This window comes from Rosa rugosa, chromosome 6 (genome assembly GCF_958449725.1).
Source record: "Rosa rugosa chromosome 6, drRosRugo1.1, whole genome shotgun sequence".
In the NCBI taxonomy this organism is placed as follows: domain Eukaryota; kingdom Viridiplantae; phylum Streptophyta; class Magnoliopsida; order Rosales; family Rosaceae; genus Rosa; species Rosa rugosa.
The window spans coordinates 32,311,062-32,337,684 of NC_084825.1; the positions used below are offsets into that span (position 1 = coordinate 32,311,062).

The window sequence follows — 26,623 nt, forward strand, 5'->3', positions numbered from 1 at the left end:
TGGGATATATCCACAATAAAGTGAATAAATAGCTGTAAAATATGATTAAAAAAACAAAAAACAAAAAATAGAAAAGACTCAGTAATTTTCTAAATGCAAATCTGTGTGAAGAAAGATCTCCTCAAGGGAAATGTGGGTGAGGAGAAATCCCCTCAAGGTGAATCCAGGTGAGGAGAAATACCCTCAAGGCAAATCTAGATTTTGGAATATATCTCCAATAAAGTGAAATATCTGTAAAATCTGATTAAAAAAAATTAAAAATATAAAAGACTGACATTCATATGTAATTCCAATAAATTGACTCTTTTAAAAATAATATATTTTCTCCTATATCCCTGATATTTCCGATATCTATTTTTTTCAAAATTCTGATAGATATGTGAGATAAACCCTAATATATGCTCCAAATTAATTGTTGTTTTTATAAACCTATTATAACTTGTGGCGTATAGGTTGAAGGCACAATTTAAAAATAAAAAAAAATAAAATAAAAAAAAAGTTTTTTAAAAAAAAAAAAATTCTGGAGCTAGAATGTGCAAAAATTACCATTTGCCCCCCTAAAGGGAGCCCACATAATTGATACCGCTAAAACTAAGCACGCAATTTAACCATGCAAAATGTAGTTATTAGTATAGAATAAGTAGGGATCGTTCAAGCCGGGGATTGAAGGTAAACCTGTAATTGCAAAAAACAAATAAAGAATTAAAATAACTATAAAAGGTATTATTTACAAAAATAAAACAAAGAATAGAAATATATACAAGTTAATGTAAAAAGGGGGGATTAGGATTTTTAAAATCAAAAATTAAAATAAATAAAATAAAGAAAATGTAAAAACACATATACAAGGGTGGAATGCAAGGAACAAAGATCAAAACCACAATCATATGAATGAAATCCAATTACAATTCCTATAGTTGATTATCTATGTCATGAGAAATAAGTTGACCATGTGAAACGTTAGTAAGCAAACGATTTCCCATATTTTACTTTCCTTGAATAATTAATCTAAGTGAAAGCACCTAAATCAATCCTATTGAACATGCAATCATAGTCTAGAAAGCTAGCTAATAAAGAACACATTCAACGCATGAAGAACAAAGAAAGGATGTCAACCAAAGTGCACAACCTAGTATGAGAAAGCTCATCTATTTGCAATTCTCCTTAATTGATTTCGACTTTTGTCCAAAGCCTTTACTACTTATGAAATAGGTTCACAAAACTATTAGGTGAATTGTTTACCTAAATCTAGCACCAATTACATGCATATATCCTAAGTTGGCCACCAAATAACATAAACATGCAAAAGTTTTCTGTAATCCAAAATCAATCAAGCAATCTCACATAAGCAACATATGAATCAACATATAGAAATCGCAACTTTATTTCAAAACATAAAAACGGACTTTAAACTTTGCCATTAACGTCATGTTATCTAGAATTCATAACTCTACGAATCAAACAAAGGAAAACAAAATAAAGTATGAAATACACCGTGAAAGATGAAAGACAAAGCCTTGAGACGAATAACTTGAAGATCCTTGAAAGCAAGCAATCTTCTAGGGACGACACAAGGGTGGATGGCGGCTAGGATCTTGATGTATTATATGACTTCTTCTCCTCCTTGCTTGAAGACGCAGAACTAGAAGACTAGAGAATAGAGAGAATTTTTGGTGTGTAGAATTATGGGAGAAGTGGTGTGTGAAGTGGTGGTGTCTATGATGCTCCTATTTATAGGAGGATGACAACTTAGTCTCCAAGTCTTCAAGATTGATCCACACAACATTAGCCAATCAGATAATTCCACGTCAGCTTTGCTATGTCATCCAAAGAAACCTCCAATTTAACACCTTGATTTAGGGAGATTATTTTTGAATTAATTGCATGATTATTTTCTGATTTATCTCCTCAATTTCAGCCAAGAATGAACGTGGACATCAAGGAATGTATCTGGACCTGTTTTCAATTTTTCTGCTTGTTGCAATCCCTTGAAATTCTCCTTCCTTATCTGTCGAAGTCTCCCTTTGGCCATAATCATGTCTAGATGCATTTAGGATTTAATTGAGATGTCATTATCCATATATATTCATGAAATTCGGCCAAAATCAATTTGTGTCTAATACAGACCCAAAATCTGATTTTTAACCATATTTTCATGCCAAAAGTGACTCCAAATCCATATCACTTTTGTAGAGGACGTTTTGAGCTTGTTCTTGGGCTCTCCTAGTCCACCCAGGTATCCTATTGTCATCAGGACTCCTAGTCCAATGAGGACTCTTCACATAAAATGTTCTTGAACCTTTCGGAATCTTCTTTTGCTTTCCTAGTTCTACTGGGACTCCTTGTGTCATTAGGATTCATTTTCCTGGCAGGAGTAGGTTTCCTAGTCGGACCAGGATTTTCTGGTTGGACCAGGAAAACTTTATTTCAGCTCATTTCTGCAGCCCTCGTGCCTTTCCTCTATCATTTCCAACATTCCCTTGCTTCTCATGTGCCTTTAAGCTCATTTCTTCTCCATTTGCTCCAGTGCACCTAAAAATAGAAACTACATTAAAACTGATTTATTTAAGGAAATAACTACGTAAAATATGAGGAAATAGTTATTAAAACATCGCATTAAAATGCTCCAATCAATAGATATGTGAGATAAACCCTAATATATACTATAAATTAATTGTTGTTTTTATAAACCTATTATAACTTGTGGTGTATAGGTTAAAGGCATAATTTTAAAATAAGAAAAAGGATTTTTATTTTTTTTTAATTTTGGAGCTTGAATGTGCAAAAATTACCATTTTGCCCCCTAAAGGGAGCCCACATAACGGATTTAATGTCCAATTTGGACGGAGGTCCAAAAATTGGACACGGCTGATGAATTTGGAGAGTACAAGGGTATTACTGATTAAATTGAAACTAGAGGAACTAACATGATGACGACCCCAAACTTCAGGGGGGGTAAACTGAAATTAATCCTAAAATAAATTATCACAAAACAATTCATAAAAAAAAAAAATAAATAAAAACAAAAAAAACCCAAGCCCATTTCGAGTTCTACTAACAGGTTGTCGATCCGACCCGAAAGGACCTTGAACTCGTTCATGAGCACGAAATCGTTGTGGGTCCCCCAGATCCTGAAGGTGCCGGAGACGTCGGCGGACGCGATCCACTAGCCGTTGGGGGAGAATCTGGCGATGGTGGCCGGGTAGGCGTGCTCAGCGTAGACGGCGACGTCGAGAGGGTTGTCGAGGTTCATGATGATCACGGATCTGCCATTGGTATAGAGGAGCCTATTGGATTTGGGGTCGTCGGAGATCAGGAACCCCCGGCCGCACAGCCACCTTCATCCCATCGCACCGTCGAACATTTAACCATGGAGCAGCAACAACCTTTCCACCCCATCCCTACCCCAGATCAGAGTCATGCGACCCAATCCAAACCAGATCAAATTGATCGGATTCAAGCCGCGCCGGCACGATCTCGTCCCCACCAGGCAGTCTCATCCTCACATCAGACCCATTTTTTACCCGTCCACTCTCTCTCAATTAAAGTTACCTTTTTCTGCTTTTTTTTTCCCCCTTTAAACGCGTTTGTGAGAAGATGATAACGGAGAGTTATGATTAGGTCAGACCTATAGCCTAGACCTACCAATTTGCGGCTGTCGTTCTGCCACATCATCAGGTGACTCTCATCTAGGTACATGGCAGAATTTTCCCAATGTTGGTGGTGAAAACCGTGAAATGTAAGAATAACGTCAAATCAACAATCATAGTCATGCACAGTCAACAGGGAACCAGCCAGATAGAGTTCTTTAATGCTATCAGTAAATGTTTACCTCTCGGTGATGGTACAGAAGTCCACTATAACAGCTATTTAATTGCATCAAATGAGTTAGTGACTCCCTGATCAATCAGTGACTTTGTCACCTATTATATGGAAAATGCTGCAGTTTCCACGTCAACCCAGCGTAAATGATTGTCATTAGCATTGAATGTCACAACTCACAACAACCGTTGGGTAAAGAATTTAATTCTTCTTACCTAAATGGCTCTGTACGACTGTACGTACGTAGTTCAGGTAAGGACACTCCATGCATGTCGATCTTTCTCCATCTCTCACGTACACATTAGTTAGACTGTTGGAGGAATGGAGGGTACAAATCCCATTATTATTATTATTATTATTATTATTATTATTATTATTATTTCCACCTAAATAGCCGGTCAGTAGGTCAAGCTATTATCACCAAGAATGATTGGTTCACAACTTCACATCCATCAATCTAGCTATGATTATATAAATATCGATCTCTCTTCAGGTTCCAAGGAATAAGACCGGAAATATATTATACAGAGACGGCAAAAAATAGCCCAGCTAGTATCAAATAATATGGAGTTTGGAGAAGAAGGACTACTACTGGAGCCGGTGAGCCCTGGTGGTCAATTCTTCAACAGTACTGTCTTATCTCTTGCAATTATTTCCGTTTTGGAATTGGAATCACAATTTTCAATGAACGATTCTCAAACTTTTTCACTTCTTAAAAATGTGTTCCTCCCGATCAATCCACGCTTCGCTTCCATCATGGTACTCTCTCTCTCTCTCTCTCTGAGGAAACCAAGTAATTCCCTCTTGCATATATGTCGACATAATTACTTTATGTAACACTGATTAATGAATGCAGGTTGAAGGTGTGGATGAAAAGAATAAGCAGTGGAAGAGGGTTCAAGTGAAGCTGGAAGACCATGTGCATGTCCCCATTTTCCCCTCTGGAATGTCACTTGAATCATACGATACTTACTTTGATGAGTATATAACGAAGATAGCATCAGAAACATTCCCACAAAGCAGGCCATTGTGGGAACTTCATATTTTCAAGTATCCAACAAGTCATGCAGCTGGACAAATAATATTCAAGATTCATCATGCCCTTGGCGATGGCTACTCTCTCATGGGCGCTCTTCTCTCTTGTCTCCAAAATGCTCACAATCCTTCTCTTCCCCTGACATTTCCTTCACTAAAGGGTGCAAAGAATGAAACTAGTAGTCGATCTCGTGCGTTTGAGTTTGTGTCTAAGATATTTTCTGTCGTTATCAACGGTGCATGGGATTTCAGTTGGAGCATTTTGAAGGGCACTTGGGTTGAAGATGATCGAACACCAATAAGGTCCGGCGTTGTTGGAGTTGAGTTTCGACCTATGTCCATATCGACCTTGATGCTGTCTATTGAGGAAATCAAACTTATCAAGAACAAGCTTGGGGTGGTAAGCTAGATAGACTAATCTTTTGCTTATACGTAGTTACGTACCTCATTAGTTATTGAGGTACGTAAATCTTTTGGTTAGATTGTGTTGGTGCACTGTTTGTTTGCTGTACAATGATGTATTGATTAGGGTTGGGAAGAACAAATGGACGAAAGGGGTTAGCAAAACTAGTTATATATATGTCATTATTGTTATTAAAATAGGTTTTAACTAATGCAAATACAATTGGTTGCATGCAGACGATAAATGATGTTATTTCGGGAACAATCTTTCTAGGCACCCGAATGTACATGCAACGGATGAATAGTGAACAATCAAGTAGCCAGAATTGCACGGCACTCGTGTTGCTGAATACTAGACTTGTTGCGAATTACAAGTCGGTGCAGGAGATGTTGATGGAACCAAGCAAGTCTTCTTGGGGCAACCAATTTGTGTTCTTGCATGTCCCGGTGCCCAAGTCGAGTGAAGTTTCCAAGCCATTGGATTTTGTATGGGAAGCACAGAAGATAGTCAAAAGACATAGAAGCTCTTCAGCTTGGTACCTTACTATTAGGCTCTGGGACATTTTGAAGAAATTTAGAGGCCCTGAGGTAACTAATTTTTAACAATGCAATTATAACTTCTTCTTTTTTTAATAAAGGGCTGGCACGGGTGTCCTCAAACCTTGATTAATGAAACTGTCGAATACAAGGGGGGACAATGAGCCTAAACCCCTGATTACAATAAGCATATAGAGAATGTCCTAAAATAATATCAATAGTCTCTACCAAACAAATGTATTCAACATTTCAACTAGGCACCAACTAGCAAAGAGTGCTCTACTGGCTACTCTATTTGCTTTAACATAGCGGTGATATAACGGAAAGATAACTCGATATATAACTCGATTACAACGTATAATAATTACCAAAAACACAGCTTTCCTACTATGTTGCCGCCAGAAGATAAATCCGACGACACTTAGCTTCACCCTGCCACTAGGTGGTAGCTAGTGACCATTTGATGAAGCAAGGAACTTGCCACCTACCCAAAGCAGACAAGATGTGCAGCTCGGGACACAACCCACATCGCCCTACACTAGCTTGGGAGGGACTTATTGCCGGCACAAAGCATTTATAACTTTTTAGCTATATTAATTCCTCCATGTCTCATTAGCTAACTTTCTTTTTGTACCCTAAAAACGAGTGGTAAATTTTTTGACTATAAGTGATAAAATATATATATATATATATATATATATATATATATATATATATATATATATATAACGAGTGGTAAATTTTTTGACTATAAGTGATAAAATATATATATATATATATATATATATATATATATATATATATATATCCTATCTAGAGCGGAGCTCCACTTTGAAATTAACTTATGAAGTTCGAGTTTTCAGTCACTTTTCGGTCGCATATTCACATCTCGACCGTTCAGTTTTTAGGTACTAGTGTATAAATCATCTTTGCAAATTTTCAGCCAAATTGATGATCGTTAAGGTATCTAACTCTCTTAAACCATTGGATGGACTGAATCTGTCAACCTGAACCGTACTAGATTTAAAGCAGTTATCAATGCCTTAACGATCATCAATTTGGCTGAAAATTTACAGAGATGATCTATACACTAGTATCTAAAAACTGAACGGTCGAGATGTGGATATGCGACCGAAAAGTGACCGAAAACTTGAACTTCACACGTTAATTTCAAAGCGGAGCTCCGCTCTAGATAGGATCTGTATATATATATATATATATATGTCTTGATTGATTTTTTTATTTTATCTATTTATTATTATTTTTGGAATTGATCTTTTTCATTCATCTCAAGTTAAAATGACCATTACATATCTTTTCACTGTCATGTATAGACAGATAAGAAAATGTGGTACATAGGGATAAGTCCACTCATTGAACATTCAATGCTCACTAAAACTAGTGAGCCAAAAACTAAACACTTTAAGGTGCACAAAAGTGCATAGCTCCCACCACCCAAAAAAAAAAAAAAAAAAACAAGAAGAAGAAGAAGAAGAAGGAATTATTAGAAATAAAATTAAAACTAAAAACAACATCCCAAAATGCCCAAAGGAAAAGCCATAACCCTAGGCCCAATAGCTGGCCAAGCCTTGTGTACACTTTTTCCTTTATTTATTTATTATTATTATTATTATTTTAAGGGGGCTAGTGCGGCTGTCTTCAAGCCTTGATTAATGAAACTGCAGAATATACAGGGGGGACATAGAGCCTGAACCCCGAATTACAATAAGCATCAAGAGAACATCCTAAAATAATATCAGAAGTCTCCGCAAACTCTATGTATTCTAACAAGCACTAATTCGCAAAGAGTGCACTACTGACTACTCTACTTGTTTTAACAAAGTGGTGATATAACTAAAAGATAACTCTATCACGAAGAAGCATAATTACAAATAGCACAGCTTTCCAACTATGTTGTCGCACGGAAATAAATTTGGCGACACTCTGTTTCATCCTACTACTAGGAGGTTGCGTCCATTTGATCACAGCTCGCCACCTCTATAGGCCAGACAAGGCACACTGAGTGTGCAATATGGGACAAAGCCCACGTCGCCCTACCAAAATATGATAGGGACTAATTGCTAGCATAAAGACACTTTTTCCTTATTAAAGCATCTCTAGCAACATTATCTTTTTTTTTTCTTCATTTTGTTCAAAAATATACCTTACCATTTTTAAAAATTTTCTCTAATAATATTACTTTATCAAATTTAGTTATATGTGAATAAAATCTTTATTTGTAATTTATTAGTCAAAAGAAAATTAGCAAGTCTTTAGTGATTAATTGCATTTCTAATATAAAAAGAAATAATTGATTTGATGTTGCTATTGTCGTTACCTATATTCTTCTTTTTGGATATAGGATCAGAGAGTCCCGTTCCCTTGGTCAGTAGCTGACCAGGGATTATTTGCTCAATCACCGTTCGATTGAAATCGGACGGTTGACAAATCTCATCTCTTAAAAATCTAGATATCTGTCAACCGTCCGATTTCAATCGGACGATAGTTGAGCAAATAATCCCTGGTCAGGGGAACATCAGCGTAGGATCAGAATAGGTGATGAAATGTGAAATTTAGCTATTTTCTAAAATAAGGTATGAGATAAGAGAACTGTTAAAGTTGATATTTGAAAAAAACCCTCATATTATTTTTGTAAAAAACTAAAAGTAATGTTTAGAGGATCTATTGGAAATGCACCTTTTTTCCTTTGATAGAAATATGTCAATCTTTATTAATGTACCGAAACAATCAGTGAGTACAATGTGAGCTATTCCGTAATATCTATAGGAATGCTACCAAACCATGAAATATCAAAATTTAATGTAAAAACTGGCCTACCTAGTTTGTCAGGTGCTGAATTAGCCTCCTTATGCACATGGGAGAAAGAAGAGTTAAGTAGCTGCAACATGACCTAGGAATTTCCCAAAATAGGAAATGAGATAGTTGGAACTGTTGGAGTTGGTTTTAAAGAAAAACCCTTACATATATATATATATATATATATATATATATATATACAGATCCAATCCAGAGCAGAGCTCCGCTTTGAAATTAACGTGTGAAGTTCGAGTTTTGGTCCACTTTTCGGTCGCATATCCACATCTCGACCGTTCAGTTTTTAGGTACTAGTGTATAGATCATCTCTGCAAATTTTCAGCCAAATTGATTATCGTTAAGGTATCTAACTCGCTTAAACCAATGGACGGACTGAATCTGTCAACCTGAACCGTACTAGCTTTAAGGCAATTATCAATGCCTTAACGATCATCATTTTAGCTGAAAATTTGTAGAGACGATCTATACACTAGTACCTAAAAACTGAACGGTCAAGATGTGGATATGCGACCGAAAAGTGACCCAAAACTCGAACTTCACACGTTAATTTTCAAAGCGGAGCTCCGCTCTGGATAGAATCTGTATATATATATATATATATATATACAGTCCGGCTACACTAAGGATGTCCTTAGTTTTTCTTAGGTACGAATTTCCGGTTTCCACCCACTTTCCGATCAAATTTTCACATCTTAACCGTTCAGTTTTTAGGTCCTAATGTATAGATCACCTCTGCAAAATTTCAGCCAAATTGGTGATCATTAAGGCATCCAAAACTGCAAATTACAACAATGTAAACGAACGGTTCCGGTTCGACAGATTCGGTTCGTTCGTGTAAATTGCAGTTTTGGACGCCTTAACGATCACCAAATTGGCTGAAATTTTGCAGAGGTGATCCATACATTAGGACCTAAAAACTGAACGGTTAAGATGTGAAAATGTGATCGGAAAGTGGGTGAAAACAGTAAATCCGTTCCATAAGAAAAACTAAGGACATCCTTACCTGAGAAAAATCCTATATATATATATATATATATATATATTTTTTTTAAAAAATAAGTGAATGACCTAGTTAATTAGCCTAACACAAAATTTCAATAATGTCTGATGAATAAAAATATGAAGAAGTGAAAGAATTGCAAAATCTAAAAGAATATCTGAATTAGGGAAGGGGTCACAACTAGCAACATGTTTGAACAAATATACTTTTAAGTAAACCTACCATTTTCTTTTTTCACCCTACAAATATTTGAATTATCGAAAGACTATGTTAACCAAATGCAAAATGATTAATAAGTACCCTAATTTTCCAAAAATTCAAATCTGTAAGGAAAACTAAATACATACATAACCATTTAATTAAATACAAAACTACTTAATTTCTCAACAGATAACATTGACCTTCATCATTAATTCATTATTCAATCACAAAACCATTAGTATTAACTTCATCAAAATCTTTGCAATACTCTTTATGAACACCGAAAGTAAAAATTTAAAACACGAACAAAAATAAATCTCTTCTTCATTGCTCATAGTTGTCAATTTACTAATTTTATGATATGGATTGAAATAGACAAACAATTAAATTGAATGTAAAAATTAAACAAATGGAAGTAAATCAAATTATGATTTTATTAGGAAACTTTAATATATTTTAATTTTTTGAATTGTTTTAAATTAAATGAGAGATTTTTGTTAAACAAATTTTTTTATTAATTGGATATGTCGAACAAGGATATTCCTAGAAAGACAAATAAGTATTAGATAAGTAAATTTAATAATTGAAATTAAAATGTAGGGTGTAATGAGCAAGTAGGGTGAACAAAAAAAAAATGATAGGGCGCAATAACTACACCCCTAAGTATAACATGAATTGAAAAAAAAAAAAAAAAAACGTGATCCAAGTATAGGAACTTGGTACTTAATATAGTAGAAACCCTAGAGAGGTATTACATAGTTATCATAAGTTTCGTCCAAACCTACTCATTAATGTTTAAGAAAAACTTCTCAAATGTCTAATTTTTCCCGTGGTTTATTGTGGGTCATAAAATAGTTTACTTTTAGTCAATAAAATCTGTTGGGGGTCACAATAATGTTTATTATGTGTCAATAAAGTGTGAATAGTAGGAGGATTTCAAGACTTGTTCTTACAACCTACAGGTATGCCTGACAGAATTTGCTCAAAATTTAACCATAAAATCTTGTGAGGCTCAAATTAGGAGAAATTCTAATGAAAATTTGACAAAATTACACCTAAAATGAACTACCCATCATCCCAACCCCAAATCATGGTATGAGATCTATGCCAAACGATTCATTACAACTCTAGGAGCAAGTTTATACCTACCACAAACAGTGATTATGAGTGGTTTGGCCGGAATTTTTCTCAAAGTTTCGATTGCCGAAATTTTCTTCCTCGAGTTGAATTGTGCTGCAATTTGGTGGATTTGAAAGAGGGGAAGCAAGCTGAAATAACTGAAGAAGCAAGATCGATATGGATTAATCTAATTAGACCTGTGAAGAGAAAATCTTTTCCATTTTTCACTACTCGCCTTGAAGAGGCAGTTCCAGGCTTCCAGCTGGACCATGTGGTGGTCTAGGGTGTGGTATGGTGGAGAACCCTCATAGCTTACCCTCCTAGTTTGGTAAGCCTGTCAATAACAACCCTGGCTCCCTTGCATGATTGTTAGCGACCCTTAAATATCTCTTGTAGCATGTAATCTGTCACATCCACAGCCAAGTCACCCACAAATATTGTATAATTAGGTGTATCATCAGAACGCTTCTCCTCTGCAGATGCCCAGTTCGATATGAAAGGCTGGCTACCATTTGGCATGGGAGTACCATTGTACGTCTGAAGCATTCTTTCTTCCTTCACCTGCATCGCGATCTGAGTTTGACTCCGGCGAGGTAGCTCCGACTGGAGCTTCTTCGTCATCTTCAGCCGTGGACGCTATCGCCACCATCACCACGTCGGAGGTGGAGGTGGAGATCAGAGAGAGGGAGAGAGACCGGAGGTGGTGTTTGAACCCAAAATAACATTTTTTCCCGACGAGTGAGACTCGAAGAAATCCGGGCCAATATCGGTGGCCCAAGTTATACATTTTCGACAAGTTCGAAATATATTGTTTAGAGGCCAAGTAAAGCCTACTTGGAGGCCAAGCGATTCTGAGGCGAATCTGGATATTCATTGATTTACTATTAATTATCAAATATTTAATAATTAATAATGGTTGGTTTGCTTATGAGTACTGCACAAGTTGGCGTGAGATTGTATATATTTATATAATTACTTACAGGGGGCCAATTAAGGAAGGAAGATTGGACGTTGGGCTATGTAATTAAGGTGTCCCATGCAATTATTGCTGGACGTGGAATTTATGGAAGGAAGCAAGCATCTTTAATTGCAAAGAATATATACATGATCTTATTATACATGCATGATTGCATGCTCACGGTAGTGTGCCACTGAGCTCCAGAATCATCGCGAAGAGACGTGCATATCAAACAGCTCGCGGCCAAGAAGATTACGTCCAGGACTCTAAAAGGTAATTAACTTTGCCTAGAAGATTGCTACGACAGAGTCAATCTCTTATTATTACGATAGCTATCAAAACTATTAAGAGTTTTGATTTGATTCAAAGACCAATAACTGTGGCCTAAAATATAGTATTTCATTCCTATTAGGAAGGAGAATCTGCAGCAGCCTATATATAGAGGCTAAAGACGACACAGCAAAGACCTCTCTCATATCAATCAATCCTAGCGATTACAAAGTCTCCCCGGAGCAAACCTTCAACCATGTTGAAAACCGGCGACCGAACTTCCAGTCCCAGTCTCCCCAGGAGCCGACTGCGAGCGCAACCACCACCGTTACTTCCAGCGAAGCAAGGGTAACGCCCTCGCAACCCAGTGAAGCTAAAGTCACGCTTTAGCGCAACCCGTGCTTTCTCCAAACTTCCCAGTGATTGCTCTGCTTAGTCTGCAATACTAAGTATCGATTCGGTGACGCGAAGAGATCACACCCAAAGTCCTTATCCGTAAGGCAGAAAGTCCTTATCCGTAAGGCTAGAGAAGAACCTTGTGGCGAGGTTGGTGCTCTCCTCGTCCACAAACGCTTGAAGAAGAAGTCAGGTCAAGGGACTACCCCGACGACTGCACCCCACGGTGCTGGCACGCCTGCGCACACGCTCAAAAGAGACAGTTTGCGAGCCAACTGGTTTTTGCGCCAAACAGGTGGAGATTGGGGAGAAAAAGAGAGAGAGAGAAACCGGCTGCATGGAGAGAGAGTGTGTGTGGCGTGGATGCAAGTTTTTAATTATACGAAGGCAAAATTATCATTTTATTATAAATTGGGTAAGTGGGAATGAAAATCTATTGCTGGGGTAAGTGAGATAATTTTATCTAATTTTGGTGCTTTGGGTCCAGAATCCTAAAATAAAACCAAAAATCTTATAAATAACCACGCACCCCTATAAAACTCCTAGCTTTTAATTAAAGAGAAGAAGAAGATTGCTCTGCCTATTTACTATGTAGTAGTTAATAGTCTATAGGCTCCATGTATGAGCATGAAACCGTCAAATGATTGGACATAATTTATGTATGTAATAACCTAGTTTTTTTTTAATCAAACAATTTGGTGGCAAACACCGGTTCCGTGATTTAAGGTTAGTGGACAATTGCATAATTTGAAGGCCGGTGCTTTAACATGATTATGCATGAGTGGAAGAACGAATCAATTAAGCTAAGAAACGAATTCTCTCTCTCACGTCCGAAACCACCCAAAACAGAGCAAAACTTCTCCAAACTCTCTCTCACTCCACCGGCCACCAATCAAGACCAGAACACTTCCTATAGCTTCGCCTCGACCTTGCGCAGCTGCAGGTGGCAGCCTTGAACCACGACACGGCCACCAGCGGCGGCGGGAAGCTCCGCCCGGTTTGAGCTCGTTTTGGTTCCAAGCTTGATATCTCAAGCTACCGGCCAACAATCCTCACCAAACTTCACCCACGAGCTCGCCTCAACGTCCTGAAGCTCCCAGAAGTGGCCTTGCACGGCGGCGCTACTCGTGGTGGCGGCTGGAAGCCAGACCCGATCAAATCGAAAAACCGAAGCTTCGATCGGTATATCTCGAGCTGTAGTGCATCGTTTTGATTGATTCTTTTTCCAGTGGGTTCCCCTTGATGTTGTTAACAACTCTCTAGAAGGCATCGAGGCCTGAAATTGAAGTTTTTACGTCGATCGGAGCCCTCGCCGGATTCTGCAAAATTCTGCAAATTTTCCGACCACCGAAGCTTTCGATCGGTATATCTCGAGCTACAGACCATATTTTTCTGTGATTCTTGAACCAATGCGTTCGTCTTGAGTTTCTTAACAACTCTCTAGAAGGAATCGAAGCCTGAAATTGAAGTTTTGACGTCGAAATCAAGCCTTGCCGGATTCTGCAAATTTCGCCGGATTCTGGAAATTTTCCGGCCACCTCGACTGTTCTAGGTAATTTCCGACCACTTCCTTTCGTTTTCAGACTTCATGCTAGTTATGAAAGTGGATCAACTCGTCATTTTGAACAAGTTTGTAGTTGACGACTTTTGCATCGGAGGTGGTTGACCGCCGCGTTGACCGCCGTTGACCGCCCACTGACCGCCGCTTGTGGCGGCGTATTCGACCATATTTTGAGTTTTTATTATCTAGGTGATGATCTACGCATCCTTACGAGCGTTTTGATATATAACATGGTCATGTTAGAAAAAGTTGATAAATAGTGGATTTACGTTTTTACGTTACTATTTACGGTTTTTTACGTTTTATCTTCGGTTTACGATCTGTGAAGATCAGACCATCGGTTTTACTTCAAATTTTAGTATGTTGATCGTATGACTGTCCCGATGACTTTGTGAGGTCACGGGCGAAGATCCGACCGTTGGATCTTCGTATAATTGAGAAATAGTTATTCGGAAGGCGATTCGTGAGAATCCGACCGTCGGATTTTCATATAATTTTGTGGAGATGTTAGTAAGGGCGATTCAGGAAGATCTGACCGTTGGATCTTCGTGATAATTTTGGAGGATGATCCTAAGGGCGATCCGTGAGGATCCGACCGTTGGATCATCATTAAATTCAGATCCGACCGTTGGATCATCGTTTAATTTGAATCCGACCGTTGGATCATCATTATATTCAGATCTGACCGTTGGATCGTCGTTTAATTACATTTATGAGTTGTTGGCTAAGTTAAGATCATTATTGGATTAGGTTATCGACGGATTGATTTGGTGGACGATTCGGATTGATGTATTTGGCTTTTTAGAAGACGCAGCTGGATTAGAGGTGAGTAAACCTCACGTGGTTCATATTACGAACCGAATAAATTTAATTACCTTATTTTGTCGTAATTGCGTGAAAATATTTATGGAATAAATATTTGTTTTAAAATCATATGGACTTGATCAACTACGGTCCATGGGTAAGTAAAATGATTTTTACTATACAAATGAATTTCTCAGTTTTATTGCATGTGAACTATAGTTGGTATTAGTGATTATCCCTGAGCGGATAATTACGTATATATATATTTACGTGATTATATGTGAATGGTGTGACATTGAAGAGTGTGGAATTGGGATGATTAAATTATTATGAATTGACATGTGACTTACCATATTTTTATGTGATGAACATGATTGATGAGTTCTTGTTAATATTCAAGATTTACATTGGAGGATGTATAGAGTTGGAGAAAGTAGGATTCTGAGGACGAGGTGTCCGAAGTTCGACGGTTAAGGATAACCGGAGTGTTTGTGTACTGAGGACGGGGATGTCCAAGGTGCGACGGTTTATTATTAACCGAAGTTGTGTACTGAGGACGGGGATGTCCAAGGTGCGACGGTTTATTATTAACCGAAGTTGTGTGCTGAGGACGGGGATGTCCAAAGCGCGACGGTTTATTATTAACCGAAGTATATGGTGCTGAGGACGGGGATGTCCAAAGCGCGACGGTTATAGTGTTAACCGAAGTATTTTTGCCGTTGCTTGACCCTAGGCCAAGGTGTCAGAGGTAACGAGGCAGTTAGAGCTCTAACGTGTTATGGGATGGGACCAAAGTGGTGATAGTGTTGTGAGATAGGACCAAAGTGGTGATATTGAATTGGTTTGACGTTTGCGTCGTGGATGTTGAGATTGTTGGTTGTGTTGTCGAGTTATAAGAATTGTAATTTAAAATCAACAGTTCTTTCTTGTTTACTCATACGAGCTTTAAAGATTTCTTTAAAGCTTACCGGGTTTTGTGTTGTTGCCAATTCCCGGTGCACTATTAAATTCAAATGGTGTAGCGGGAAATCCTACAGGTCAGGAAGATCAAGGCGGAGATCGTGCGGGTTAGAGTTTTTGTTTCAGTTTACAGCTTTGTAAATTGTGAGATGTATTATTAAGAGGTGTGAAGTGTGGTTGTTGTGAGAAAAAAATTCAGGACGTTTATTCTATTAAGTTGTATAATTCATGTTTCGGATTTTAATTGTATTTAAAATTCGGGGCGTGACAGTTTGGTATCAGAGCGTAAGGTACATATTTGGTGACGTGTCAATACCTTCCGAGTGATGGCCCGTCTGCAGCGGATCCCCATCGTGCGCTCTTCGGTATTGGCTAAGTCATTGGGTATGTGTGAGTGTTGGAAGTTGTTTAGGCCGCTAAGTCGTTTTAGGAACGTTAACACCTTCCCTGTAGTATTGACTTGGTTAATATGGACTTGTATTTGACTTATACTGTGTTTTAAGTGTTATACGTGTATTAGCCAAGCATACTATATTTCTTAGGTGTTGAATATTCGAAGGAGTAGTACTTAGAACTACAGAGTTGTCTTGTAGGTTCGTATTTGAATAAGTTCAGTTACCGCGAGTTATAATCTTTAAGGGATGGAAACCTTCGGATTTAACTCTATTGAGTTAGGGTGATTGTTTTATGGAAGTGAGGTTCTTTTGGATGTTGAGGTGTTTGGTTGAAGGCATGATGTTGGCCTATGCACGTACCTAGTGTGGATACGAGTATGAATTGATGGAATTTTTGCCTTATTAGGTTGGATATACAGATGTTTTTGATTTGATTCTTGACTCATGTGGAGTGGTGGGTAGTATTGCGGTTTGGGAATGAATTATTGTGGTTAATTCTTCCATGTGTTTGTAAGTTGATGAGCAGGGTTTAAGTTGTGAGAAAGGAGTTTGATCTCGTGTTTGAGTGATTGAGACGAACGACTATATATTTGAGGTTGTTTTGTGTTTTAAGTTTATGTAGACGGGACACTTAAAGTTTTGAAATAGAGTTTGATTTTTAGTTGATAGATAATGGGGAGAATTAGAATCAACTCTTTGTTAATGATCTTGGACGAGAGTGTGTTTCTATGGTTATGGATTTTAGGTGAAATGGTTAAATACAATTTTGGGTATTGATGATAGTGACATGATTGGGTATCCATAGTGGTTCAAGTGAATTACTATGCGGTATGGAGTTGATTCGATGTATGAATCGTGAAATCTTAGGGTTGAATTATGGTAAGTTTGATGGAGCATGTTTTAGAGGGAATGGTTGAGATTTTATATGACTAGCACGAGTAACTCTAAGGATGTGAGTTTTCCTAGTTAACTCAGGAAGTGTTTAGCTTTATTAATCCCTAATTCTAGCGACGAAATTATTGTGTTTGGTTTGACTCAGAGGATACTAGCTTGACCTCTGTGCAACTTAATTGATTGTTTGTGATAAATCATTATGATTGATGTGTGCAGCAGAGTTGTCAATGGTTTTGAAAATAGTATTGGGTGACCAAGGTTGATCCTTGGTGTTGTTGTTGGTTTAACAAAAAGAAGAAACGACATACATGCACACCATCTTATTGATTTAATATTACAAAAAGGAAATTGGAACTACGCTATACTAAGCCTAATTGGTAGCTCCGGATGGGTTGAGGCTGAGCTCAAGAGAAACGTTAGAGCCACTGTTGTAACCGCCTGAGCCACCAGAATAGTAACCAAATGCGCTACCTTCCTCAGAAGTAGTCTTCGGGTTACCAAAGACGTCCTCGCCGTGCACGGGGAACAGAGGAAGAGTTTCAACCTCCTGGTGATCTCCTCCTCGTTGTTGCAGGGATGTTGTCCTCCTGTTGTGCCAAAAGAGTTGTACTGGTATTAGTGTTGAAGTGTGAGGAAGAATATGAAACAAAATTTAAATCAAGAAATCCTTCATTACCAGTAGAATAGGTGGAACCAAAGTTGAGATCAATGGATCTACCATCATCAGTAGAACTAGTGGACCCAAAATTGATATCAATGGATCCACCAGCTGGCCCAAAATTGATGTCGATGGATCCACCAGCACCAGTAGAACCAGTGGACCCAAAATTGAGATCAATGGATCCACCAGTACCAGGAGAACTAGTTCCCATGGGCACTTGAGCAGCCTGATTGCACCTCTTCATCTGCTTCTCTCGAGCCCTGACATTCTGGAACCAAAAATAAATGTTCTTGCCCTCAACCTGTCCATACTGTTGCAGCTGGAGACAGATCTCGTGAATCTGCTCTGTAGTTGGGGTCTTAACTCCCTTGTCGTAGTAAAGATCCCTGAGGATCCTTATTTGATCTGGAGTAGGAACCCACCTGGCACGGCTTCGCCAGAAATCTGTGTTGGCACTACTCCCGGCTGCTTGGTTGTTTCCTCCATCCTCGATTTGTTGCTGGGTTTGTAGCTCCATTAGTTGCAGAGTTCGTGGTTCCATGGTGATGAGTTGAGAGGAAGTGTAAATTGAAGAACGAAGTTGTTGAGTGTTTGTGGGAGATTGACCTTAGAAGGATTAAGGTCGATGAAGGGGTATTGGAGATCTGAAAGTTCAGAGGAAAGAAGAGATCGAATCTTCAAATGGAAGAAAAGATCTGAGAGAGAAGGATTGAAGATTTGAGAGTGAAAAAAACCTGGGGATTTGAGAAGAGAAAGGCTGAAGAGTTGAGAGAGAAAGGCTTGAGCTCGGAAGAAAATTTCTTTTCCTTTGGAGTGAACAGTCGCGTCTCCAGAATGCACCTATTTATAGAACAAGGTGAGCAGATCTCCACCGTTGGATGAACGATCTCAGAATTTGAATCCACGCGTTGGATTAAAGTCGCCCCGAAACCCGGAAGAGCTGTTGGCGCGTGTTGAGCGTGTAAGGGGACCGAGGGAATCTCGAGGCGCTGTGGCAGACAGTTGTAGCCGAAAGCAGATTTGACTGCCGTAAATCACGGAAGGGATAAGCCGTGACACAAGTGGGCCGTACTTGGGCCTGTCTCGGATCAAGGCATCACTGTAGCTGTGGGTGGAGGCCTGATGGGCCGAGTTTCAGAAACAGTTTTGGATGAGTTGGGCCGGATTTCTGTAACAGTTTTGGATACGTTGGGCTGGGTTTCTGCAACAGTCTTGGATGTTTTGGGCCGAATTGTTGAAACAGTTGAAACAGTTGGTTTAAATAAAAGGATTGGTATGAATAATAACGTGAGCAGCCGTGCTCGAGTGGTTGAGTGTAAAGTTCGTGTACAAGAGGTCTGAGGTTCGAACCTCGCCTCTCGTTTATTTTTATTATGTTCGTTTATGACATAATAAGTATAAAATTTGTACACATTTTATTAAGCACAACTTGTGCTCCAGTGGTTGGGAGCGAGGCATTGGTTTAAAGGGTCGGGAGTTCGAGACTTGCCTCCTGATATATTTTATTTATGTTTGCTTAGGACATAATAAATATAACGCGTGTGCTTCTATTAATGAAAGCAGCTCTTGCTTCAGTGGTTGGGAGAGAAGCATTGGTTTAGGGGGTCTGGAGTTCGAACCTTACCTCCTACAAATATTTTTGGATCCCGTATATGCTTGATATACGGACGCATATACGGTTTGTACGGTATGCATACGTATATATGGTCTGTACGGTATGCATACGTATATACAGTTGTACGGTATACATACATATATACGGTCTGTACGGTATGCATACGTATATACGGTATGTACAATTTCATACCGTAGTCGAGCTGAAAGTTGGTGGGCCGATTGGTAGGCCCAAATAGTAAGCCCAATTGTTCGGCCGAATGGTAGGCCCAAATGTTAAACCCAACTTGTTTCGGGCCGGTTCGAAATGTGAATGGTTCGGTTTCTTCGGCCCAATTGGCCAGCCCTAATGCTTAGCCCAAGGATTGAGCAAGCCCAAGTCATCATCACTGGGTGACATGTTTTATTGGCGTGCTTTTGAGAATGATTTGTTTTGAGTGATGCTAATTGAGAAGCGAAACGCTTTGTGGGAGTGTTTACTGTGCTTGTATGCCAGTACAGGATGACGATCTGTGTGAAAACAGCTATATGTGCAATGCCACGTGGTGATTTGAGTGTGGGTTGCTTGAGGCAATTGTTGTGTTGTAATTTTGAGAAATGATGCGGTGAAGGAATGTCATGTTGATGACTTAAGTGGGGATGAGGATTTCATTTGTGAATTCTCGTTGTGTGAGTTTACGTTTGTGATGAAAGGATTTAGTGGCCATAGGAATGTATTTTTATACAAAGGGCTGTGGTTTTGTAGATTACTACAGTTTTGGGAAAGATGGAGATTCGATGGTTAGGTTAACTGTAATCGAGAGCAATTAACTTGCGCTTAAATTTCGGGACGAAATTTCTTTAAGGAGGGTAGATTGTAATAACCTAGTTTTTTTTTAATCAAACAATTTGGTGGCAAACACCGGTTCCGTGATTTAAGGTTAGTGGACAATTGCATAATTTGAAGGCCGGTGCTTTAACATGATTATGCATGAGTGGAAGAACGAATCAATTAAGCTAAGAAACGAATTCTCTCTCTCACGTCCGAAACCACCCAAAACAGAGCAAAACTTCTCCAAACTCTCTCTCACTCCACCGGCCACCAATCAAGACCAGAACACTTCCTATAGCTTCGCCTCGACCTTGCGCAGCTGCAGGTGGCAGCCTTGAACCACGACACGGCCACCAGCGGCGGCGGGAAGCTCCGCCCGGTTTGAGCTCGTTTTGGTTCCAAGCTTGATATCTCAAGCTACCGGCCAACAATCCTCACCAAACTTCACCCACGAGCTCGCCTCAACGTCCTGAAGCTCCCAGAAGTGGCCTTGCACGGCGGCGCTACTCGTGGTGGCGGCTGGAAGCCAGACCCGATCAAATCGAAAAACCGAAGCTTCGATCGGTATATCTCGAGCTGTAGTGCATCGTTTTGATTGATTCTTTTTCCAGTGGGTTCCCCTTGATGTTGTTAACAACTCTCTAGAAGGCATCGAGGCCTGAAATTGAAGTTTTTACGTCGATCGGAGCCCTCGGCGGATTCTGCAAAATTCTGCAAATTTTCCGACCACCGAAGCTTTCGATCGGTATATCTCGAGCTACAGACCATATTTTTCTGTGATTCTTGAACCAATGCGTTCGTCTTGAGTTTCTTAACAACTCTCTAGAAGGAATCGAAGCCTGAAATTGAAGTTTTGACGTCGAAATCAAGCCTTGCCGGATTCTGCAAATTTCGCCGGATTCTGGAAATTTTCCGGCCACCTCGACTGTTCTAGGTAATTTCCGACCACTTCCTTTCGTTTTCAGACTTCATGCTAGTTATGAAAGTGGATCAACTCGTCATTTTGAACAAGTTTGTAGTTGACGACTTTTGCATCGGAGGTGGTTGACCGCCGCGTTGACCGCCGTTGACCGCCCACTGACCGCCGCTTGTGGCGGCGTATTCGACCATATTTTGAGTTTTTATTATCTAGGTGATGATCTACGCATCCTTACGAGCGTTTTGATATATAACATGGTCATGTTAGAAAAAGTTGATAAATAGTGGATTTACGTTTTTACGTTACTATTTACGGTTTTTTACGTTTTATCTTCGGTTTACGATCTGTGAAGATCAGACCATCGGTTTTACTTCAAATTTTAGTATGTTGATCGTATGACTGTCCCGATGACTTTGTGAGGTCACGGGCGAAGATCCGACCGTTGGATCTTAGTATAATTGAGAAATAGTTATTCGGAAGGCGATTCGTGAGAATCCGACCGTCGGATTTTCATATAATTTTGTGGAGATGTTAGTAAGGGCGATTCAGGAAGATCTGACCGTTGGATCTTCGTGATAATTTTGGAGGATGATCCTAAGGGCGATCCGTGAGGATCCGACCGTTGGATCATCATTAAATTCAGATCCGACCGTTGGATCATCGTTTAATTTGAATCCGACCGTTGGATCATCATTATATTCAGATCTGACCGTTGGATCGTCGTTTAATTACATTTATGAGTTGTTGGCTAAGTTAAGATCATTATTGGATTAGGTTATCGACGGATTGATTTGGTGGACGATTCGGATTGATGTATTTGGCTTTTTAGAAGACGCAGCTGGATTAGAGGTGAGTAAACCTCACGTGGTTCATATTACGAACCGAATAAATTTAATTACCTTATTTTGTCGTAATTGCGTGAAAATATTTATGGAATAAATATTTGTTTTAAAATCATATGGACTTGATCAACTACGGTCCATGGGTAAGTAAAATGATTTTTACTATACAAATGAATTTCTCAGTTTTATTGCATGTGAACTATAGTTGGTATTAGTGATTATCCCTGAGCGGATAATTACGTATATATATATTTACGTGATTATATGTGAATGGTGTGACATTGAAGAGTGTGGAATTGGGATGATTAAATTATTATGAATTGACATGTGACTTACCATATTTTTATGTGATGAACATGATTGATGAGTTCTTGTTAATATTCAAGATTTACATTGGAGGATGTATAGAGTTGGAGAAAGTAGGATTCTGAGGACGAGGTGTCCGAAGTTCGACGGTTAAGGATAACCGGAGTGTTTGTGTACTGAGGACGGGGATGTCCAAGGTGCGACGGTTTATTATTAACCGAAGTTGTGTACTGAGGACGGGGATGTCCAAGGTGCGACGGTTTATTATTAACCGAAGTTGTGTGCTGAGGACGGGGATGTCCAAAGCGCGACGGTTTATTATTAACCGAAGTATATGGTGCTGAGGACGGGGATGTCCAAAGCGCGACGGTTATAGTGTTAACCGAAGTATTTTTGCCGTTGCTTGACCCTAGGCCAAGGTGTCAGAGGTAACGAGGCAGTTAGAGCTCTAACGTGTTATGGGATGGGACCAAAGTGGTGATAGTGTTGTGAGATAGGACCAAAGTGGTGATATTGAATTGGTTTGACGTTTGCGTCGTGGATGTTGAGATTGTTGGTTGTGTTGTCGAGTTATAAGAATTGTAATTTAAAATCAACAGTTCTTTCTTGTTTACTCATACGAGCTTTAAAGATTTCTTTAAAGCTTACCGGGTTTTGTGTTGTTGCCAATTCCCGGTGCACTATTAAATTCAAATGGTGTAGCGGGAAATCCTACAGGTCAGGAAGATCAAGGCGGAGATCGTGCGGGTTAGAGTTTTTGTTTCAGTTTACAGCTTTGTAAATTGTGAGATGTATTATTAAGAGGTGTGAAGTGTGGTTGTTGTGAGAAAAAAATTCAGGACGTTTATTCTATTAAGTTGTATAATTCATGTTTCGGATTTTAATTGTATTTAAAATTCGGGGCGTGACAATGTACCACTGTGCTACTACCACAAACTCTTTATCTGACGATAGAGGGAGGATATATAATGACCATTTTTTACTTGAGTTATTAATATATCAATATGATATTCATTAAAAAAGAGAAGAAGATAAAGTTCAATTCAAAATGTCCTGTAATAAGACATGAACCAAATTATAGTTTTCTTCCAAACAAAATAATACTTAATTAATTAATAAACCTAAAAAAATAATACTACAAAGTCTGTCAAAATAGTAACACTAGATAGGTGAATACCGAAGCTGAAAAAAATAAAAATAAAACCCAGCTGTTTTGGGTTTGGGCTATCATATCAATGGTGTTGGTTTTGTTACTTTTGTAGGCAGTAGCTGGATACATTCATAGCACACTAATGAACTCAAGCATGGCAATCACAAATATGATCGGGCCACTGGAACAAATGGCTGTGGCGGCTGATCACCCCATTAAAGGAATCTACTTTATGGTGGTCGGTTCACCTCAGGTATGTATACATCTATATTTGTTTAAATAATTAATTAACTATTTTGTTGTCCAAATTTAAATTATATGCGTATTTTTTTTTTTCATGAAAATATATACGTTTGTTAATCACTCACATATGAGAATGATCACCCTAGATTATTCAAAGGCACTTGAATAAGTTTTGAGCAACACCTATATAGCAACAGATCAACAAAATTCTATCCTATTCTTTGCAAATAAACTTTTGTTGTAGTTAATGAAATACGGTTCTTCTGTATCAACATTTGATCGTAAGTTAGGGCATCAATTTATGTTTAAAACCCTACGCGAGTTTATAATAGTTAGAGTGTCTCTCTTCAAAGATTGGATTTGAGACGTTTTGGAATCCATTCTTTGTCCTAAGAATTTAAAGATAGATCCTCGTGAGGACCACTTTGATCCATTTTCAAAGTAATAGTGTTTGAATTGGAAAGATAATTTGCTCCAGAAGTTTTTGAACTTAATTCAATTCCATACAATTTTTTCTTTTCTTTCTTTTCGTTGATATTCAACATCAATTGAAAATACACACAAAGAGAGGTTAAGAGAGAACACAGGAGGAAGAAGGAGAAAGTTGGGGGTGTGTTGCCAGTATCCATCTTGACCGCCTATGGATTAGAATTTTTTTTTCTATGCACTGACTATGCAAGTGAACTAGCAGATCTCAGTCTTTTTTTTCAATAACAAAAAGATGTACTTGATGTTATCCAACATTCATTTCTATTGGTGCAAGTGCATGTTAGTGCAATAAATACTCTCTAATGGATTAGGTTAGAACGATGAATATTTTTTTATTTGGTTAAATAGAAAGATGGATCTTCGAATATGTTGCAATCATTCTTTTCTCTCTCTCTCTCTCTTTTTCCGAATCTTATTGATTTGATGTTTGTTATTTAATTTTAAATAAATTAGGGGCAAAATTGGATTTTTGTGGAGAAAATATGGACTGTGGGGTAAATTGAGAAAACTGATAGGTGTCAATAGTCACACCATTTTTTTAACTCTTCAATGGGTATTAATACATGGACGGTTCATCACCGATCCATCTATTTGATATAATTGTAGAATGATATTCTATTCAATTTAGTTTTTGTAGACGTTTTTAAGATTATAACATGAAAATTCATTAAGGGGAGTGCAATTTGCACTCCCCTTTTTGTAAACCACACACCCTTTTTCTCTTTTGTGCATTAAATTTCCCAAATTACCCTTACTGTGTTCTTATATTTTCATCTTCACTAAATGAGTTTCACAAAACAATCAGAGGTTCTCTATGTCTTCCTAGAACTCTAGAAGTCGAGAAAACCAAACAAGGCCACCAAATCTCTCTCCATCTCCAACCCCGATCATCACTTGTTCAAATCCCAAATCAAAACTCTGTCCAACCAACCAATCAGATCCGTCCAGCTCGGCAATGCTCTGGTTCGCGCTACCAAGTCTGGTCCTAACTGGCTAGACCACCTCCGGTCCAACAAGGGCTTCCCAGCCGGCGACAACCTTGAACTCGACCCCTTCCTTAGCCGAAACCCCAACTCCTCCTCGACAAACCTGAGTCCCAATGCCAAGTCAACTGAGTCAATTCGACCGGTCTCAAATCGACCCGAATCTTCCAATCCGACCGGAGACGACGGAAAAGGAGCTGGGCCTGATGAATGCTGCCATCTCCGAGTTGTTCTTTATCGATGGCTTCGAAGAAAGCTCCAAACTTTCAAGCAAAAGAGTCCTGATAAAACAAACCGACCCCTGAGTTTGTGTCACCTACACCACCCACTCCAATAGCAAAGATAAGAGCTCGAGGAGCACCAGAAATGACATGCACGACCTTACCACGATCCCTTCCTTGATTTTGGACAACAACAAAGAATTGAATCAGGTGGAAGAGTTGGAAGACAAAGGGGAGAGAAAGCTAAAAGGGTGTTCAAAAAACGAAGTGACTGTGATCGACACGAGTTGCGAGGTTTGGAAGACGGATAAGGCATGTTTAGGAGGAAGAGTGTGTGGAAAGTGAGGGAGAAGAAGAGCAAGTTGAGGAGCCTTGGGAGGAATAAGAGGAAAGTAGCCAGTGGTGAGGAAGGTGATGATGGCATTGAGGATTTAAGGAGAAGAGGAAAGTGGCCGGTCAGTGCTAGTGCTAAAGCTCCTCCGCCATATTGAAATCATTCTCATTCGGATCCACTTCATCTTCTTCACCTTCATATTCTTCATATATGCCCTCTAATGGAGCCTTCACATTCCACTCAACAAAACCAGAAACAGGGTACCAAAGAAAATAAAGGATAAAAATAGACAGTGAAGGACTGACAAGGGTACTTTTGGAATAAACAGCAAAGGGTGTGTGGTTTACAAAAAGGGGAGTGCAAATTTCACTCCCCTTCATTAATCATAAATGCATTGAACAAGTTCACCTAATGGTGAATCTACGAGTTGTCCAATTTTATGTAGCTTTTTCTCATTTAACTATAATCGTAATATGTTTATTTTATTTTTCTTACGTCTCTGGTTTTGCAGAGTCTTACTATATCAGCAATGAGTTATATGGGAAAGCTAAGGATTGCCATAGGAGCTGAAAAAGGTTTCATAGATTCCAACAAATTGCAGGCATGCATGGAAGATGCATTTCGGGTGATATCTGAAGCTGCGAATTAATTTCCTATACACTAAAGACAATCTTTTTATTATTATTTTTTGCATATTTGTTAAGCGAGTTTGGGAACAAATGTCTTGCATTAGTTTTTTGTTTGTAACATTCTAGAAAATTCCTTTTTGGCTTGTATGATTGTTCTTGTTTTGGGAACGACATTGGTCTGACCCTCCATCCCATATGTACCTTCTATTTATTTGAATAAAATTCTGTAAGA

At 38.7% G+C, this 26,623-nt stretch overlaps 1 protein-coding gene and 1 long non-coding RNA gene across 5 annotated transcripts; both read left to right on the forward strand.

Annotated features, from left to right (window-relative positions):
* Positions 1-4,311: 4,311 nt before the first annotated feature.
* Positions 4,312-26,623, forward strand: LOC133717247 (wax ester synthase/diacylglycerol acyltransferase 4-like). Of its 2 annotated transcripts, XM_062143933.1 has the most exons (5): positions 4,312-4,581; positions 4,679-5,257; positions 5,497-5,847; positions 23,605-23,745; positions 26,274-26,623. In XM_062143933.1, exons 1-5 carry the CDS (start codon positions 4,387-4,389, stop codon positions 26,409-26,411), a joined length of 1,404 nt encoding a protein of 467 aa, XP_061999917.1. In that variant the 5' UTR covers positions 4,312-4,386; the 3' UTR covers positions 26,412-26,623. The 2 variants fall into 2 exon arrangements, with proteins under 2 accessions (XP_061999917.1, XP_061999918.1); XM_062143934.1 differs by lacking the exon at positions 23,605-23,745.
* LOC133714043 (uncharacterized) lies at positions 13,358-23,247 on the forward strand. Of its 3 annotated transcripts, XR_009848406.1 has the most exons (4): positions 13,358-14,127; positions 14,887-14,961; positions 21,969-22,043; positions 23,045-23,247. It is a non-coding gene; the product is annotated as an uncharacterized LOC133714043 (long non-coding RNA). The 3 variants fall into 3 exon arrangements; XR_009848405.1 differs by having other exon boundaries at positions 13,360-14,127; positions 21,969-23,247; XR_009848407.1 differs by lacking the exons at positions 21,969-22,043; positions 23,045-23,247 and adding an exon at positions 15,963-17,677 and having other exon boundaries at positions 13,364-14,127.

Coding starts and splice junctions, on each gene's coding strand:
- LOC133717247 (XM_062143933.1), top strand. CDS start 4,387: ATGGAGTTTGGAGAAGAAGGACTACTACTGGAGCCGGTGAGCCCTGGT. Junction 5,258..5,496: donor TCAAGAACAAGCTTGGGGTG/GTAAGCTAGATA, acceptor GGTTGCATGCAG/ACGATAAATGATGTTATTTC. Junction 5,848..23,604: donor AGAAATTTAGAGGCCCTGAG/GTAACTAATTTT, acceptor TTACTTTTGTAG/GCAGTAGCTGGATACATTCA.